The sequence below is a fragment of the Hyla sarda genome, chromosome 4, assembly GCF_029499605.1.
Source record: "Hyla sarda isolate aHylSar1 chromosome 4, aHylSar1.hap1, whole genome shotgun sequence".
Lineage (NCBI taxonomy): Eukaryota > Metazoa > Chordata > Amphibia > Anura > Hylidae > Hyla > Hyla sarda.
In genome coordinates, this window is record NC_079192.1 from 396,462,527 (window position 1) to 396,477,755 (window position 15,229).

The window sequence follows — 15,229 nt, forward strand, 5'->3', positions numbered from 1 at the left end:
TAATGTTATATTTTACTATATCGAGCATTTCTGGATGTGGCAAAATCAACTTTGTTTATTTTCTCTATCTATCTCATATCTATCTATCTATCTATCTATCTCATATCTATCTATCTATCTCATATCTATCTATCTATCTCATATCTATCTATCTATCTATCTATCTCATATCTATCTATCTCATATCTATCTATCTCATATCTATCTATCTCATATCTATCTATCTCTATCTATCCATCTATCTCATATCTATCTATCTATCTATCTCTCATATCTATCTATCTATCTATCTATCTCATATCTATCTATCTATTTATCTCATATCTATCTCATATCTATCTATCTATCTCATATCTATCTATATCATATCTATCTATCTCATATCATATCTATCTATCTCATATCTATCTATCTATCTCATATCTATCTATCTATCTATCTATCTATCTCATATCTATCTATCTATCTATCTATCTATCTCATATCTATCTATCTATCTATCTATCTATCTCATATCTATCTATCTATCTATCTATCTCATATCTATCTGGGGTGAACCAGGAAAGTTGTGGTGTCTGTGGTGTTGCGGTGATTTAAGTGCAGGGTCTGGTGGTATTAACCCTTAGATGTTGTGACGCCAGGGTGAGGTTTTCTTAGAGTTAATGGTCCTACCGCCAACCAGCCCAGAAACGGTAGGGAAAATAACGGTAGGGAATGTCCACAGCAGACTTTAGGAATAAACTGAAGAACTTTACTTGAAGATTTTATGCAACAGTCTTCATACATAACAATCTCTTAAAAGTGAACCGGAATGCAGGTTCCTCACAATGAGCTTTGATGCAGGCCACTGTGCTACTAATTATAATATTCTAGCTGATAGTAGTCACACAGGATTTGATTGATTGAGCTTTGTAACTTACGGTTTAGTGGCTGCAGGTTCTTAGGCTTTGGCCTAGATGAATTGTAATTTCTGCTGAGATAGTTGTGCTCGCTTGATAGTCTGGAACTAAGAGAGCGAATTTAGTGGCTACAGCCCTTTATATAATAAGGGGCTGGACAAAGCTCATTGGTCAGCAAACCTGTAAGTCCTGAACCCAGTGAACTCTGGGTACATCACATGACCCTGGAAGGTCCTTGAACAATTATACATTACAACTGTACATCACGTAACCCCGGAAGGTCCTAAATATCTATACAACCATTATAATAGATCACGTGACCCTACCCAGGTCCTATACATTTATATATGCTATACATTTATATTATCTTTATATATTAACCAATGTACAATTTATATGAGGCAACCAGGGGTAAGCCCTGCAGGAGAGCTCTATGGGAATGAAGGGACTCTGGCTGAGGGGACTTTGGTCAGGGACAGGACCAGGTCCTGTACCGGGACACCACATATCTATCTATCTATCTATCTATCTATCTCTCATATCTATCTATCTATCTATCTTTCTATCTATCTCATATCTATCTATCTATCTATCTATCTATCTATCTATGTCATATCTATCTATCTATCTCATATCTATCTATCTATCTCATATCTATCTATCTATCTATCTCATATCTATCTATCTATCTTTCTATCTCATATCTATCTATCTATCTCATATCTATTTATCTATCTAGAAAAAATTGAAAGTCCGCAGCACACAAATGGTGAAAAAAATCCAGTGGTTTATTCCAAACAAAATGCAAGTGTCAGTAGCAACGTTTCAGCTAGCTCTCCTAGCCATTATCAAGCTCAGTACATAGTGCAAATACACACCTTAAATAGGGGTACTCAATCAGTACCAAAATGTGTTAATTAACCAACAATTAAGTGAAAAAAAGATCATAATATCAATAAAAAATGTCACAGTGTACACATCACACATCATATAAAATACAGTGAATCATATATATCCCACCATATACAGTGATCGTTAGTGAGTTATACCATGTCCCCACAAAATTAAAATAGGTACATGATTACATCGTTCATAATTAGTGTTGAGCGGCATAGGCCATATTCGAATTTGCGATATTTCACGAATATATGGATGAATATTCGTCATATATTTGCTAAATTCGCATATTCGTAATATTCACGTTTTATTTTCGCATCTGTGGAAAATTCACGGATACGAAAATTAACATACGTGAAAATTCGCGGTTGGGAAGATTATGATATGCGAAAATTAACATAAGCGAAAATTCGCAGATGCGAAAATTAGCATATCTACATTTTCGCATATGCGAAACTTCGCACGCCACACAGTAGTATTAGAGCCTTCTTTACACCACACAAGCTGGAAGCAGAGAGGGAAGATCACTGTGATGTGTAGTGTTGAGCGGTAGTGTTGCTCACGAATATTTTCAATGCAAATTTTTATCGCGAATATCGCATATTCGCGAATATTCGCGAATATAGCACTATATATTCGTAATTACGAATATTTTTTTTTTTTTTTTTTTTTTTATCACAGTGATCATCCCTCTCTGCTTCCAGCTTGTGTGGTGTAAAGAAGGCTCTAATACTACTGTGTGAGACTGGGGCGCGAATTTTCGCACATGCGTAAATTTGCATATGCTAATTTTCGCATATGCTAATTTACGCATATGCGTATTTTCGCAGATGCGATTGTCCGCATCTGCGAAAATAAAACGCAAATATTACGAATATGCAAAGTTTACGAATATATGACGAATATTCGTCCATATATTCGCGAATATTCGCTCCGCTCAACACTATTGAGCGGCATAGGCCATATTCGAATTTGCGAATATTCGCGAATATATGGACGAATATTCGGCATATATTCGCGAATATTCGCAATAGGCTCTTTTTATTTTCGCTTACGTGAAAATGCGCGCATGCGAACATTCACGTACGCGAAAATTAGCATACACACACAAAAAAAAGTTACAAATGCGCATATGCGAAAATTACCATATGCAAAATTTCACATATGCGAAAATTCGCACGCCGGCCTCACACATTAGTATTAGAGCCTTCTTTACACCACACAAGCTGGAAGCAGAAAGGGATGATCACTGTGATGTGTACTGTGAAAAAATAAAAATAAAAAAAACGAATATTCGTAATTACGAATATATAGTGCTATATTCGCGAATATTCGCAAATCCACGAATATGCGATATTCGCGAATAAAATTCGTATTGCGAATATTCGCGAGCAACACTAGCGATGTGTACTGTCAAGAATATACAAAAAAAAATTCGTAATTACGAATATATAGTGCTATGTTCGCGAATATTCGCAAATTCGCGTATATGCGATATTTGCGAATAAAATTCGTATTGCGAATATTCGCGAGCAACACTATTCATAATCACTTAACACAAAGTTTAAAAACAAAACAAACAAAACAAAACTTTTTTATTTATCTATCTATCTCCTATCTATCTCTTTCCGATAAGTGAAAAAGAGGGAAGTATACGACTTGAAGTAATCCTGAGCCACATAGGGTGACACCTAGAGGCCAGGTTTTCAAATGTAAAAAAAACACCTATAAAATTTTTTTTTTTAAATAAAATATAATAGAAACATTTTTGTTTTTGCATGATCTATTTAATAAGTTTTTTTTTAACGAGAGTACCCATTTAAGTGACAGGGACACTTTAGCTGCTGCCCATCATATACAGTAAATGGCACCTTTTGTTCTATAATTATGTGAGATTTTGAAGTGCATGGCGCTGGGGAATTTCTGCCTTGATCGCCTTGTTGCTACTCACTCATTTTAACATCCACTACTCAGGAAGGGGTGTGTCCAAGACAAGCACTGAGCCCCCCCTTTCCATGCATTCACTTCCTCCCTGAGTCTGCTGTGCTGGGTCTCTTCATCCAATCTCTGGTCTAGCATGACATCAGATGTTGAAGTGTATATAGGGGTTGTATATTGAAAAAGTACGTATCTCTGAGCAGCTGATGTTTGGATGTGGTCAATCAACATGGCGCTGGGGAATTTTCGCCTCAATTGCCTTTTTTTGCTGTCTCACATGCAAAAATTGTTTGTATGCACCCTGTAGTTTTGCATGATTGTTACACTTGGGAAAGAGTCAGAGCTTATAAAGAGGGTAAGTTTGTTGTGTGATTGGGTAATAGGATGACCAGGACAGAGGCCTTAAAGGGGTACTCCGCCCCTGGCATCTTATCCCCAAAGGATAGGGGATAAGATGTTAGATCGCCGCGGTTCCCGCTGCTGGGGACCCCAGGGATCGCCGCTGCGGCACCCCGCCATCATTACTGCACAGAGCGAGTTCGCACTGTGCGTAATGACGGGCGATACAGGGGCCGGAGCAGCGTGACGTCATGGCTCCGCCCCCCATGACATCACGGCCCGTCCCCTTAATGCAAGTCTATGGCAGGGGGTGTGACGACCACCACGCCCCCTTCCCATAGACTTGTATTGACGGGGGCGGGCCGTGACGTCACGAGGGGTGGAGCCGTGACGTAGCGATGCTCCGGCCCCTGTATTGCCCGTCATTACGTGCAGAGCGATCTCGCTCTGCGCAGTAATGATAGCGGGGTGCTGCAGCAGCCATCCCCGGGGTCCCCAACAGCGGGACCACGGCGATCTAACATCTTATCCCCTATCCTTTGGATAGGGGATAAGATGTCTAGGGGCGGAGTACCCCTTTAAAAAGAAATGGTTGCTGTGAAGGCTACTTGAAAGTTCGAAAGGGATGAGTGCTGAAATGTCATCGTGGTTAAAAGTGGGCACTTCTGAGAGAGTGATTGAGCCACAGCTGCAGGCATTATGATGGGTGCAGTGCTGGGCGGGGATGAATACCTGAGCGGGCGGGGGCCAACACCATAAGAGTTGACGAGACATGCGCCAGAGTACAGCTGGCTGTGGAACAAGGAGCACTCTAACCAGCCATCAGTGTTTTAGACTTTGATACTAAGAGTCTGTGGCCCAGATTTATCAAACTATGTGAGAGAAAAAAATAGAGAGATTTTCCCACAGCAGCCAATCACAGCTCAACTAACAAGCTGAGGTAAAGTGAAAGCTGAGCTGTGATTGGCTGCTGTGGGAAAATCTCTCTATTTTTTTTCTCTCACATAGTTTGATAAATCTGAGCCTGTATCTCTCTTGTGTGAGAAAAGGTAAGGGTGAGTACCAAGAAAGAAAAGCGGGAACATGTTGTGCCGCTTCTTACATGTTTATACCACACAGTTTATCTTTATTTAGTCTGGATCCACACATAAGAGCTGAAGGATTTATTACTGTAATATTCAAGTTCTTTACGCTGGTTCTCATCTTTTCTAGAGGCTTCACGGAGAGCTACCTCTTAGCCTGGATGAACTGGAAAATGTATTTGATACGCTGGATTCAGACGGGAACGGATATCTGACACTGGAGGAATTCACTACGGGATTTAGTGAGTGTTCGATTAAAAACTTTGGATAGGTACATAGGAGAAAGGCACTATCCAGTTAAAATCGTGTTATATTTAGTACAGGTCCAGATAGGGTGGTACATAAGTCAAATACCTCATCGAAGTTGCCCCCACACAAATATTGATGGCCTATTTTTGGGCTAGGATAGGCCATCAATTTTGTAGTCCCAGATATCCATATTAAGTTTGTCCTCAGCATTCTGAGCCAATCGGATTCAGTCCTACTTCTGGAGCCCCTCCCCTGTGGTCCCATATGCGGCAGCAGGATATTTCTTCTCCTTGTCTTCTATTCAGTATAAGGCCGTGTTCACACGAACGAATTTCCGAGTGGAATCCTCTGTAAAAATTCAGCTCAGAAAATTCTGTTGCAGCAGAGCCCCTTTGTTTTCAATGAGATTCTGCTGCACCATGCACACGGCGGAATTTCTGGTGGCCGGAAACGTCTGCCATGGAAATCCTGATTCCGGCCACAACAGAAAGAATTGACATGTGAATTACCGTATGTACTCGAGTATAAGCCGAGTTTTTCAGCACGATTTTTCGTGCTGAAAACACCCCCCTCGGCTTATACTCGAGTGAAGTCTCCGCCTGTCAATCCCTTCTCAGTGGTGGGGCCTCCCGGGGAAGATGGACAGCCCAGAACGACTAACCCTCCCCACCGGACGGTCCCTGCAGCACAGATGGCCCGGACCAGCTCACCCTTCCTTCCCACTGAGGGGAGGTGAGTAGAAAACTAAAGAGGGGGCTGGATGATGATGAAGGCCGTAGTGGTCTTCAACCTGCGGACCTCCAGATGTTTCAAAACTACAACTCCCAGCATGCCCGGACAGCCGATGGCTGTCCGGGCATGCTGGGAGTTGTAGTTTTGCAACATCTGGAGGTCCACAGGTTGAAGACCACTGATGAAGGGATTGACAGGCGGAGATGATGAAGGGGGGGGGGGGATGATGACGAAGGGGATGATGACAGGGTGATGATGACGGGGGGATGATGTATTTCCCACCCCAGGCTTATACTCGAGTCAATAACTTTTCCTGGGTTTTTGTGGTGAAATTAGGGGCCTCGGCTTATATTCGGATCGGCTTATACTCGAGTATATACGGTAATCCACTTGGAAATATACTGCAGTCTATGAAGACGGCACATTTCCAAGCGGTCCTAGTGCCATCAGAACATGCAAATTTGTGGACTGTCCACCTGTGTTTTCTGGGTGGACATTCTGAAAATTTTTCGTTGTGTGTGCATAGCCTATACTAGGAGATTTTTAAACATTTAAGGCTCATTCACACTATGGAATGTCTGCTCAGGACCACTTGGAAATGCGCAGTCTTAATAGACGACAATGCATTTCGGAGCTAATTATTGAGTTTGCCCCCCGCAATAGGCTATCTTAAAGATAGGCCATCAATTTTGTAGTCCCAAATTTCCCTTTTAAGTTTGGATTCAGTTCTACTTCTTGAGCCTCTCCCCTGTTGCCCCACATGCAACAGCAGCATATTTCCTCCTCATTGTCTTCCATTCAGTTTAAAGGGGTACTCCAGTGGAATTTTTTATTTTTTTTTATCTACTGGTGCCAGAAAGTTAAACAGGTTTTTAAATTACTTCTATTTAAAAATCTTAATCCTTCCAGTACTTATCAGGCAGCTGATAAGTACTGGAAGGATTAAGATTTTTAAATAGAAGTAATTTAAAAACCTGTTTAACTTTCTGACACCAGTAGATAAAAAAAAAATTGTATTGCACGATCCAAAGGAAGTTCTATTCTTTTTAAATTTCTTTTCTGTCTGACCACAGTGCTCTCTGCTTACACCTCTGTCCTTGTCAGGAACTGTACAGAGCAGGATAGGTTTGCTATGGAGATTTGCTCCTACTCTGGACAGTTCCTGACATGGACAGAGATGTCAGCAGAGAGCACTGTGGTCAGACTGGAAAGAACAATTCAACTTCCTCTGTAGTATACAGCAGCTGATAAGTACAGTGATCCCTCAACATACAATAGTTTCAACATACAATGGTCTTTTCTGCACCATTGTAAGTTGAAACCAGACTCAACATACAATGTACAGACAGCCCAGATCTGTGACACGTGTCAATGGCCGGAAGAACCGACCAATTAGAATGGGCATTCACTGGTAAAACATTTGTATTACTGAAGCGTATGCACTGACTGGTGTCTGGTAGCGCCCCCTACAATACAGGGAGGTATTACATGTTCTGTACTCTTTACCTGTATTACTGAAGCGTATGCACTGACTGGTGTCTTGTTGCGCCCCCTACAGTACAGGGAGGTATTACATGTTCTGTACTCTTTACCTGTGCACAGTTAGCTGCTCCTTTGGACACCAGGTGAGGGAGACTCCATGTTACTTTTTTAGGACACTGTGTTCTGTATAGGACCCTGAAGAAGCTCCTTTCCTCTACATAGACCAGTGCTTCCCAAGCAGGGTGCCCCCAGCTGTTGCAAAACTACAACTCCCAGCATTCCCGGACAGCCTTTTGCTGTCCGGGCATGCTGGGAGTTGTAGTTTTGCAAAACCTGGAGGCTCCCTGCTTGGGAAACACTGACATTGACAGTGATTTACAGCTCCCAGCAGATCTTTATTACTTTTATATGTAAGGATTTGCTTTATCTATAATAGTTATCTACTTATTTTTCTTTAATTCTCACTTTTTCCTATTTTTGGATGTCATTTTGGTGCCTTTAGAACCAATTACCAGGTTTCCATAGAGTTATGGGCTCAACATACAATGGTCCCAACATACAATGGTAGTCCCAGAACCAATGAATATTGTAACTTGAGGGACCACTGTGCTGGAAGGATTAAAAGGGTATTCCAGGAAAAAACTTTTATTTATATATCAACTGGCTCCGGAAAGTTAAACAGATTTGTAAATTACTTCTATTAAAAAATCTTAATCCTTCCATTAGTTATTAGCTTCTGAAGTTGAGTTGTTGTTTTCTGTCTAACTGCTTTCTGATGACTCATGTCCCGGGAGCTGTGCAGCTCCTATGGGGATATTCTCCCATCCTGCAAGGGATATTCTCCCATCATGCACAGCTCCCGGGACGTGACATCATCATTGAGCAGTTAGACAGAAAACTTCAGAAGCTAATAACTATTGGAAGGATTAAGATTTTTTTTTTTGACAAATCTCTTTTTATTAGTTTAAAGAACAACATAAAACAATATACAGACTTTCCTGGATCATCGCAGTGACCCCACCTAAGAGCTATAGTAAAATAGTGAACATTTAGTTATCTGGAGGTGTCACTTCTGAATGAACAAGACAATGCTTTTTAAGAGTCCAGTAATGGTCTTAGGTGGTACAAAATCCTTGCTAGTAATCGCTGTAGTTGGTAAGCCAATATCATGACAGGAAATCTGCATCAACAAACGTATGAACATATCTCAGAGGAACAGGTAAATTTAAGTACCACAACTAACATTAGCAAGGAAGCAAAAGAAGAAACGTGTCCCGGCCAGGACATATCATAAAGGTGTCGCTAGTGATTGGATGAAAGGTACATAAGGGGGTGGGGGTGGGGGGGGGTTCGTGTAGTTAAAAATATGATTGAGGGGAGGGGGGGGGGGGATAGGGGGGGGGGGTGACTGGGTGAGCTCAAGTGACTACATCGATGGTAGCAGCATGGCGCTTTTTATATTCCAGCCATGGAGACCACAATTGCACGTATCTGTCGTGTGAAGCCAGGTGCCAGCTAGACATCTCCTCCATGCGGCATATCTGATTAATTTTCTCCAGCCATTGGGCTTTAGAGGGAGGATTTTTTTGTTTCCACAGCAGAGGGACCAGCAGCTTAGCCGCAGCCAACATGTGGGTAGGGAGGGAGCCCTTAGATGGTCTGAGCAAGGGAGTGGGAAGCGCCAGAGCTACTACTGCCATAGAAAGGGAAATTGAGCTTCCACAGACTGAATTTATTGTGGCCTCTACATCCTTCCAGAAAGTCTGTATTACTGGGCAGGACCACCAAATATGCTCAAACGTGCCCACCTCCTCGCTACAGCGCCAGCACATATTATCATGGGTTAGTCCAAATCTAAATAGGGCCTCTGGTGTTTTGTACCATCTGGTAAGCAACTTGTAATGATTTTCCTGCAATTTTACGCATCGGGAAAAACCATCCGAGTTCCGTAGCACATAATCTCTTAGCTCATCGGTTAAATTTAGTTTGAGTTCTTTTTCCCATGAGTTTAGATACAATGGGTACGGAGTGTGTGCGTCTTGAACCAGTTGGGTGTAAAGAAGTGACAATTTGAGTTGGTTCTTAGTGCCATGGATGTAGAGCCGGTCTAGCCATGAAAGGGTCTTGGCAACAGAAAATTGTTTCTGGAAGGCTATACATTGTTGTCTGGCAGTATAAGCGTGTAGTGTAGCGGAGGGGTGAGATGGGATCAGGGACGTAAGTGAGTTAATATCAGGTATCTTATTATTCGTAAGAAAGGTGGCTAAGTCGATCGAAGATAATACAGACCACAGTGGGTTAGAACTATCCCCTAATGTGTTTAGTGTTTGCGGTATAAGTGAAGCTGGTGCAAGTGGCGAAACTGTCTCCTGTGTAGAGCTAGATATCTGGTCTTTTTTTAGCAGCGAGAGAACGTGGCTGCGCTTATTGGGGGAGTTAAAACCTTTAACGTTGTATGTACACAATTTTAATGTGGCCATATTAAGGTGTGGTGACATGAGTGAGTGTTAACCATCCGTGTACCCAGTGAGGGGGGGGGATAGGGTAGGCGAGGGGGGGGGGGGGGGGGGCAGTGATAGGTAAAGGCCTGGCCGGGCAGTCATGGAGCGGTAAGGCTCCGTGGTGGAATATCTGTGAGTCTTACACATGGTAACAGACGACAACTTGTTTAAACCATAACCAATAACAATAACATTAGGTAAAGTAATATGCATTACAAGCGAGGGGATTGGCAGGTCAGGACCGCCAAGTATATCCAACGGATTTATAATAATAGTATGCAATAGTTAGCCAGCAGGGGGGGTAGGAGAAGGGGTGTAAAAGGGTTAGTAACGGACGCATCAAGTCCTTTGGGCCAAGTAGGAAGTCAGTCTTCGGAGAAAGTGACAGAAGGGGAAGAACAGCAGGAGGGGGGGTGGGGGGGGGTGTGAGGTAGGTTAAGGAGAGGGGAGAGGATAGATTATGAATAAGGGGAGCGAGAGGTGAGGAATGGCAGTTAACTAACCAGTAGCAAAAAGCCATCTGTAGAAAGAAAAGTACAAGGTTGAAGAGCACATGTCTCTGTACAGGAATATTGCAGAGGCTATGGTACATATAGTGTGAATACCCAGCCTATGTGTATAGGTCCAAAGATGGGGGGGGGGGGGCATATGTCATTAAGTACTAGTAATTGAAGTTGTAGTTGCGTCAAGACATGAGCGCAACTAATTAGCAGTTGACATACAAACTCTAGGGGAGGGTGAGGGGGGGGGGGGGGGAGTGTGTGTATGTCGACTAGTCCGACACGGTAAAGAGCTCTTCAAGTACATCAACATATGACTATCTGTTCAAATAGAGATCTACATTGATGATTACTACCTATAGTTGGATTGTGGCATGTAAGCCATGACTGTACCTGAGTATCCCCAGAGGTAATAATGTATAAGGGCCTACTGATATCTGTGAATGACCAATATATATAGGGTGTCAAAGGGTTAGAAGCAAATGAGCAAGCAAGGAGCAAGGGAACGTATACGCTAATAGGAAACAGTATGTCTAAAAGAAAGAATACGATAAGATCATCATATGATTTGGAAACATTCAGTATATAGATCGCAGGGGGTGGACACTAGGCCACCTGTTCTAGCAACCAGATCTACAAACACATCAACAAATAACCGCCCATTCAGATAGAGAGCTTCAAACTAGCGCTGGGGCTCTGCAGTTAGATCATAGAATGTAATGGCTTCCACGTTTTAAGCTAGCATGAAAGTATTAATCTAAGTCTCAGCTCTCTGCGGGCAATTAGAACCTAACAACGTCTGGTATGCACAAACGGGTGGGTCGCATGTGCAGGGAGGTGCATCATTCCTGGTGCACAAGGTAATGTTGGACAGTCTTGTCACTTGGTCCAGTGTTCACACAAGGGTCATTGACATGGGCGAAGAAGTGTTCCACTCCCGATGCGCAAGAGCGTGACATGGAATGAACAACGATGGTCAGACAGAATCCATGTCGATACGCTTAGGTGTCATCTTGTGGGTCTTCTTCTTCTTCTGGGACTTTTGGGTTCCAACACCTTCCCACGGAGTAGGAGGTGTAATAGTAGGTAGTTGAGTAAGATCAGTCACAGCGGACCAGTCTGGAATGTCCAAGTCGGTCTGGCCTAGGGCCTCCAGGGCCGGTGTCAAGTCCTGTCTATTCCTGATTATGAACTTCTTGCTCTCTACAGCAAAAGAAATTCCAAAGGGAAAAAGCCATCTGTAAAGGATGTTCTTTTGGCGTAAGTATGTTGTCAGAGGGCGCAGCATTCCTCTCTTTGAAATAGTTATCCTGGCCAGATCTTGGAAGACGGCCAGAGGAGTGTCTTCAAATTTCAAATCTTGGCACGTTCTCGCTTTTCGTAGAATATCATCGCGTACCGTGGAGTTTAATAAGCGACAGATCACATCGCGCGGTGGGTCTTGAGCTCTAGGTTTCGCCTGCAGAGATCTGTGAGCTCTCTCTATTTGGATTTCTAAGGGGTATGTTTCCCCCAAGATGCGAATGAAAACGAGTTTCAGTGTGGCATTCAGCGACTCCGGCAGTACCGTCTCTGGGAGACCTTTAATTCGCAGGTTGTTCCTTCTACTCCGGTTGTCTTGGTCCTCAAGCCAGTCAATGACTTTATTTAAATGGTTTTGGCAGGAGCCCATTGCTGAGGTAGATGCTGCAGTGTAGGCTACTACTTGTGTGTGTGCATTTTCTAGCTGTTCCACCCTGTTACCGATTTGTCTAATGTCTGATTTCAGATCTTGGATCTCTTTGGTGACAGGTTCTAAGGCGTTCCTAAGAAGTCTGTCCATAAATGTGCGTGATACAGGTAAAGAGTTATTCAAGACAAGTTCTTCAGAGTCGCTTTCTCGATCTACATTGGGTTCTCTGCGCGCCTTAGGTGTTAAGGATTTCTCCTGTATAGAAGCCATGTCGCTAATTTTCCTTGAATCAGAAGAGTTGGACCTTTTCACAAAAGTGTCAATACTGCCTTTTTTGCTGTATGGAGAGCTAGGTCTAGGTTTGGCTGGACCAATTTTCACCATCATGTAGTAGTGGAGACATCAGAGGCCGCAATTGAACATTAGCAAAAAAGGGGGGGGGAGGGGGATGCTGGCATTATAGAGGAGACACCTGGCAGTCCGGGTGCCGAAGCAATTTATCTCATAGTATCAATCTTCACTCGTGGAGCGTAGGGGGGGGAGAGACCTTGTAGTACACCAGCTATTGGCTGCTGGTACGCCAGGGGTGGGGAGGCTAGCAGTTGGACAGGAACTGAGTTAAAATGATCTTTCATAAACCACTTAGCATTAGAGGTGTGACACGTCTGAGTGATCACCAGGTGGCAGCAGAGGGCTGCTGCCCCAGGAGTCCAGATCTCAGAGGGTCCATGATACACAGTATGTGGATTTTCGCATAGAGTCCGTATATTTGCAGTTATTGTGAAGGGTAGGAGAGTCTAAGTTTCTCAGAAGCAATTTTTGGCACTTCTCTCTCAGCCACTCAGTTGTGTGGAGGCACCACAGGAAAACTCAATTGTCGTACTTAGGGGGGCGCCAGCAGACATCAGATCCACAGTATGAACGCTATATGTCACATATTCCCTATGTAGCACCTCAACAGCCTTGCGGTATCGGACAGGGTATTTGGCGATGACCATAGGGCAATCCAGGGGATTGAGTGAAGTGGGGCCGGTGCACTATTCAGACCCTGCACTGTGCTTTAGGTCTCCTTAGTCGTGTGGGGCGCCTTCTTCTAAACTGAAGGATGTGGAGAGCAGGCCGGGTCTTATCTCCCCTCCAGGTGTGCGCGCCGCGTCACGCCAACCAAACGAGGAGTGAGATGGAGTTAGGTGTAGAGCGGGGTCGGGAGGCGACAGCTGGTTACAGCGCTGACTGTCCGATAAGGTAAGTACTGGTCTTTTGTCCCCGGATGGCCAGCAAGATTCCCGCTCTGTACAGGGCCTTTACAAGGGGGGAGGAAAGCAGGGCCGCAAGATGGCGGCGACAGATCCCCTTCACTCGGCCACCACACAGCAGTTACCACACGCTCCCGTAGTGAGGTCCCGCGGTCAACCCCAGGCAGTCCTGTCGCCAGCACGGGCAAGTCAGTTGGTACTCACTGCGCGCAGTACTCTCATCCGGTCCGTCCCAGGCCCCGTGGCAGTGTCTCCTTTCGGTGCGCGTCGCACCCGTGGCAAGATGGCGCCGGCGTTCTTCAGCCACACAGTAGCGCAGGCCGTATCTCGGGAAAGCACGGGTCTAGGCAGGAGGTCAAGGTGTCCTCAGGTTCCGGGGGCGATCAGGAACCCAACCGGAGCGTTTGTGAGCAGGTTAGGAGAGTCTTCCCGTTGCTAAATGATCGGTAATGTGTCTTTGCCTCAGGAGCTCTGCATCCGTGCGTCTTCTTCGGCTCGTGGCTAGCTCCGCCCCGGAAGGATTAAGATTTTTTAATAGAAGTAATTTACAAATCTGTTTAACTTTCCGGAGCCAGTTGATATATAAAAAAAAGTTTTTGCCTGGAATACCCCTTTAAGATTTTTTAATAGAAGTAATTTACTAATCTGTTTAACTTTCTGGCTCCAGTTGATTAAAAAAATAAAAATAAATTGTTTTCCACTGGAGTACCCCTTTAAGGTTAGGAATAGAAGATAAGGAGGAATCCCACTGGCATCTCACCTGACTGACCAGTTCCTCTTGTGGTGATTTGGATATAAAAAAATTAACACATAAAAGACAACTGCACATTACTGCCTGCACTCATATAGGGAAATATATATTTGGTATATATATAAATATAGTCATCACTTTATGGTCATGGTGTGTGGCCGCATGAATAGCACCTTCAATTATCACTGTGTAACACATCGAAAGTTTAAAGGTGATTCCTAAAAAATGCATTTCTATACACTCACAATTAGAGATGAGCGAACTTACAGTAAATTCGATTCGTCACGAACTTCTCGGCTCAGCAGTTGATGCCTTTTCCTGCATAAATTAGTTCAGCCTTCAGGTGCTCCCGTGGGCTGGAAAAGGTGGATACAGTCCTAGGAAAGAGTCTTCTAGGACTGTATCCACCTTTTCCAGCCCACGGGAGCACCGGAAAGCTGAACTAATTTATGCAGGATAAGTCATCAACTACCGAGCCGAGAAGTTTGTGACGAATAGAATTTACTGTAAGTTCGCTCATCTCTAGTCACAATCTAAAAACATTTTTTATAATGTACTTTCTTCACCAGTCACGGAGAAGCTCTGTCACCATCACTGTATTGTCCACTTATTTGTTTTAGGTCCTAAATTCTGCCGCCTTTGTGCTCCCTACGCATCAGTCTCTCTCTTTGTGCCCCATATGGTAAAAGTGTCCCCCATTTATCAATAGTGCCCCTTTTGAGCCCTAACAGTAATAGGTCCCTTTGAATCAACTGATGCCAGAAAGTTATACAGATTTTTAAATTACATCAATATAAAAATCTTAATCCATCCAATACTTATCAGCTGCTGTATGCTCCACAGGAAGTTCTTTTCTTTTTGAATTTCCTCTCTGTCTTACCACAGTGCTCTCTGCTGACACCTCTGTCCATGTCAGGAACTGCCCAGAGTA

At 43.5% G+C, this 15,229-nt stretch overlaps 1 protein-coding gene across 3 annotated transcripts in view; it reads left to right on the forward strand.

Moving 5' to 3' along the window:
* The window catches only part of CRACR2A (calcium release activated channel regulator 2A), a 115,082-nt gene that overhangs the window by 28,871 nt on the left and 70,982 nt on the right, over positions 1-15,229 (forward strand). For 2 of the 3 annotated variants that reach the window (XM_056569505.1, XM_056569506.1), the window contains exon 3: positions 5,286-5,397. In XM_056569505.1, the coding sequence (XP_056425480.1) occupies positions 5,286-5,397 (112 nt within the window). Of the gene's footprint in view, positions 1-5,018; positions 5,129-5,285; positions 5,398-15,229 lie in introns of those variants that run through there. The other variant, XM_056569508.1, reaches the window with a different exon arrangement.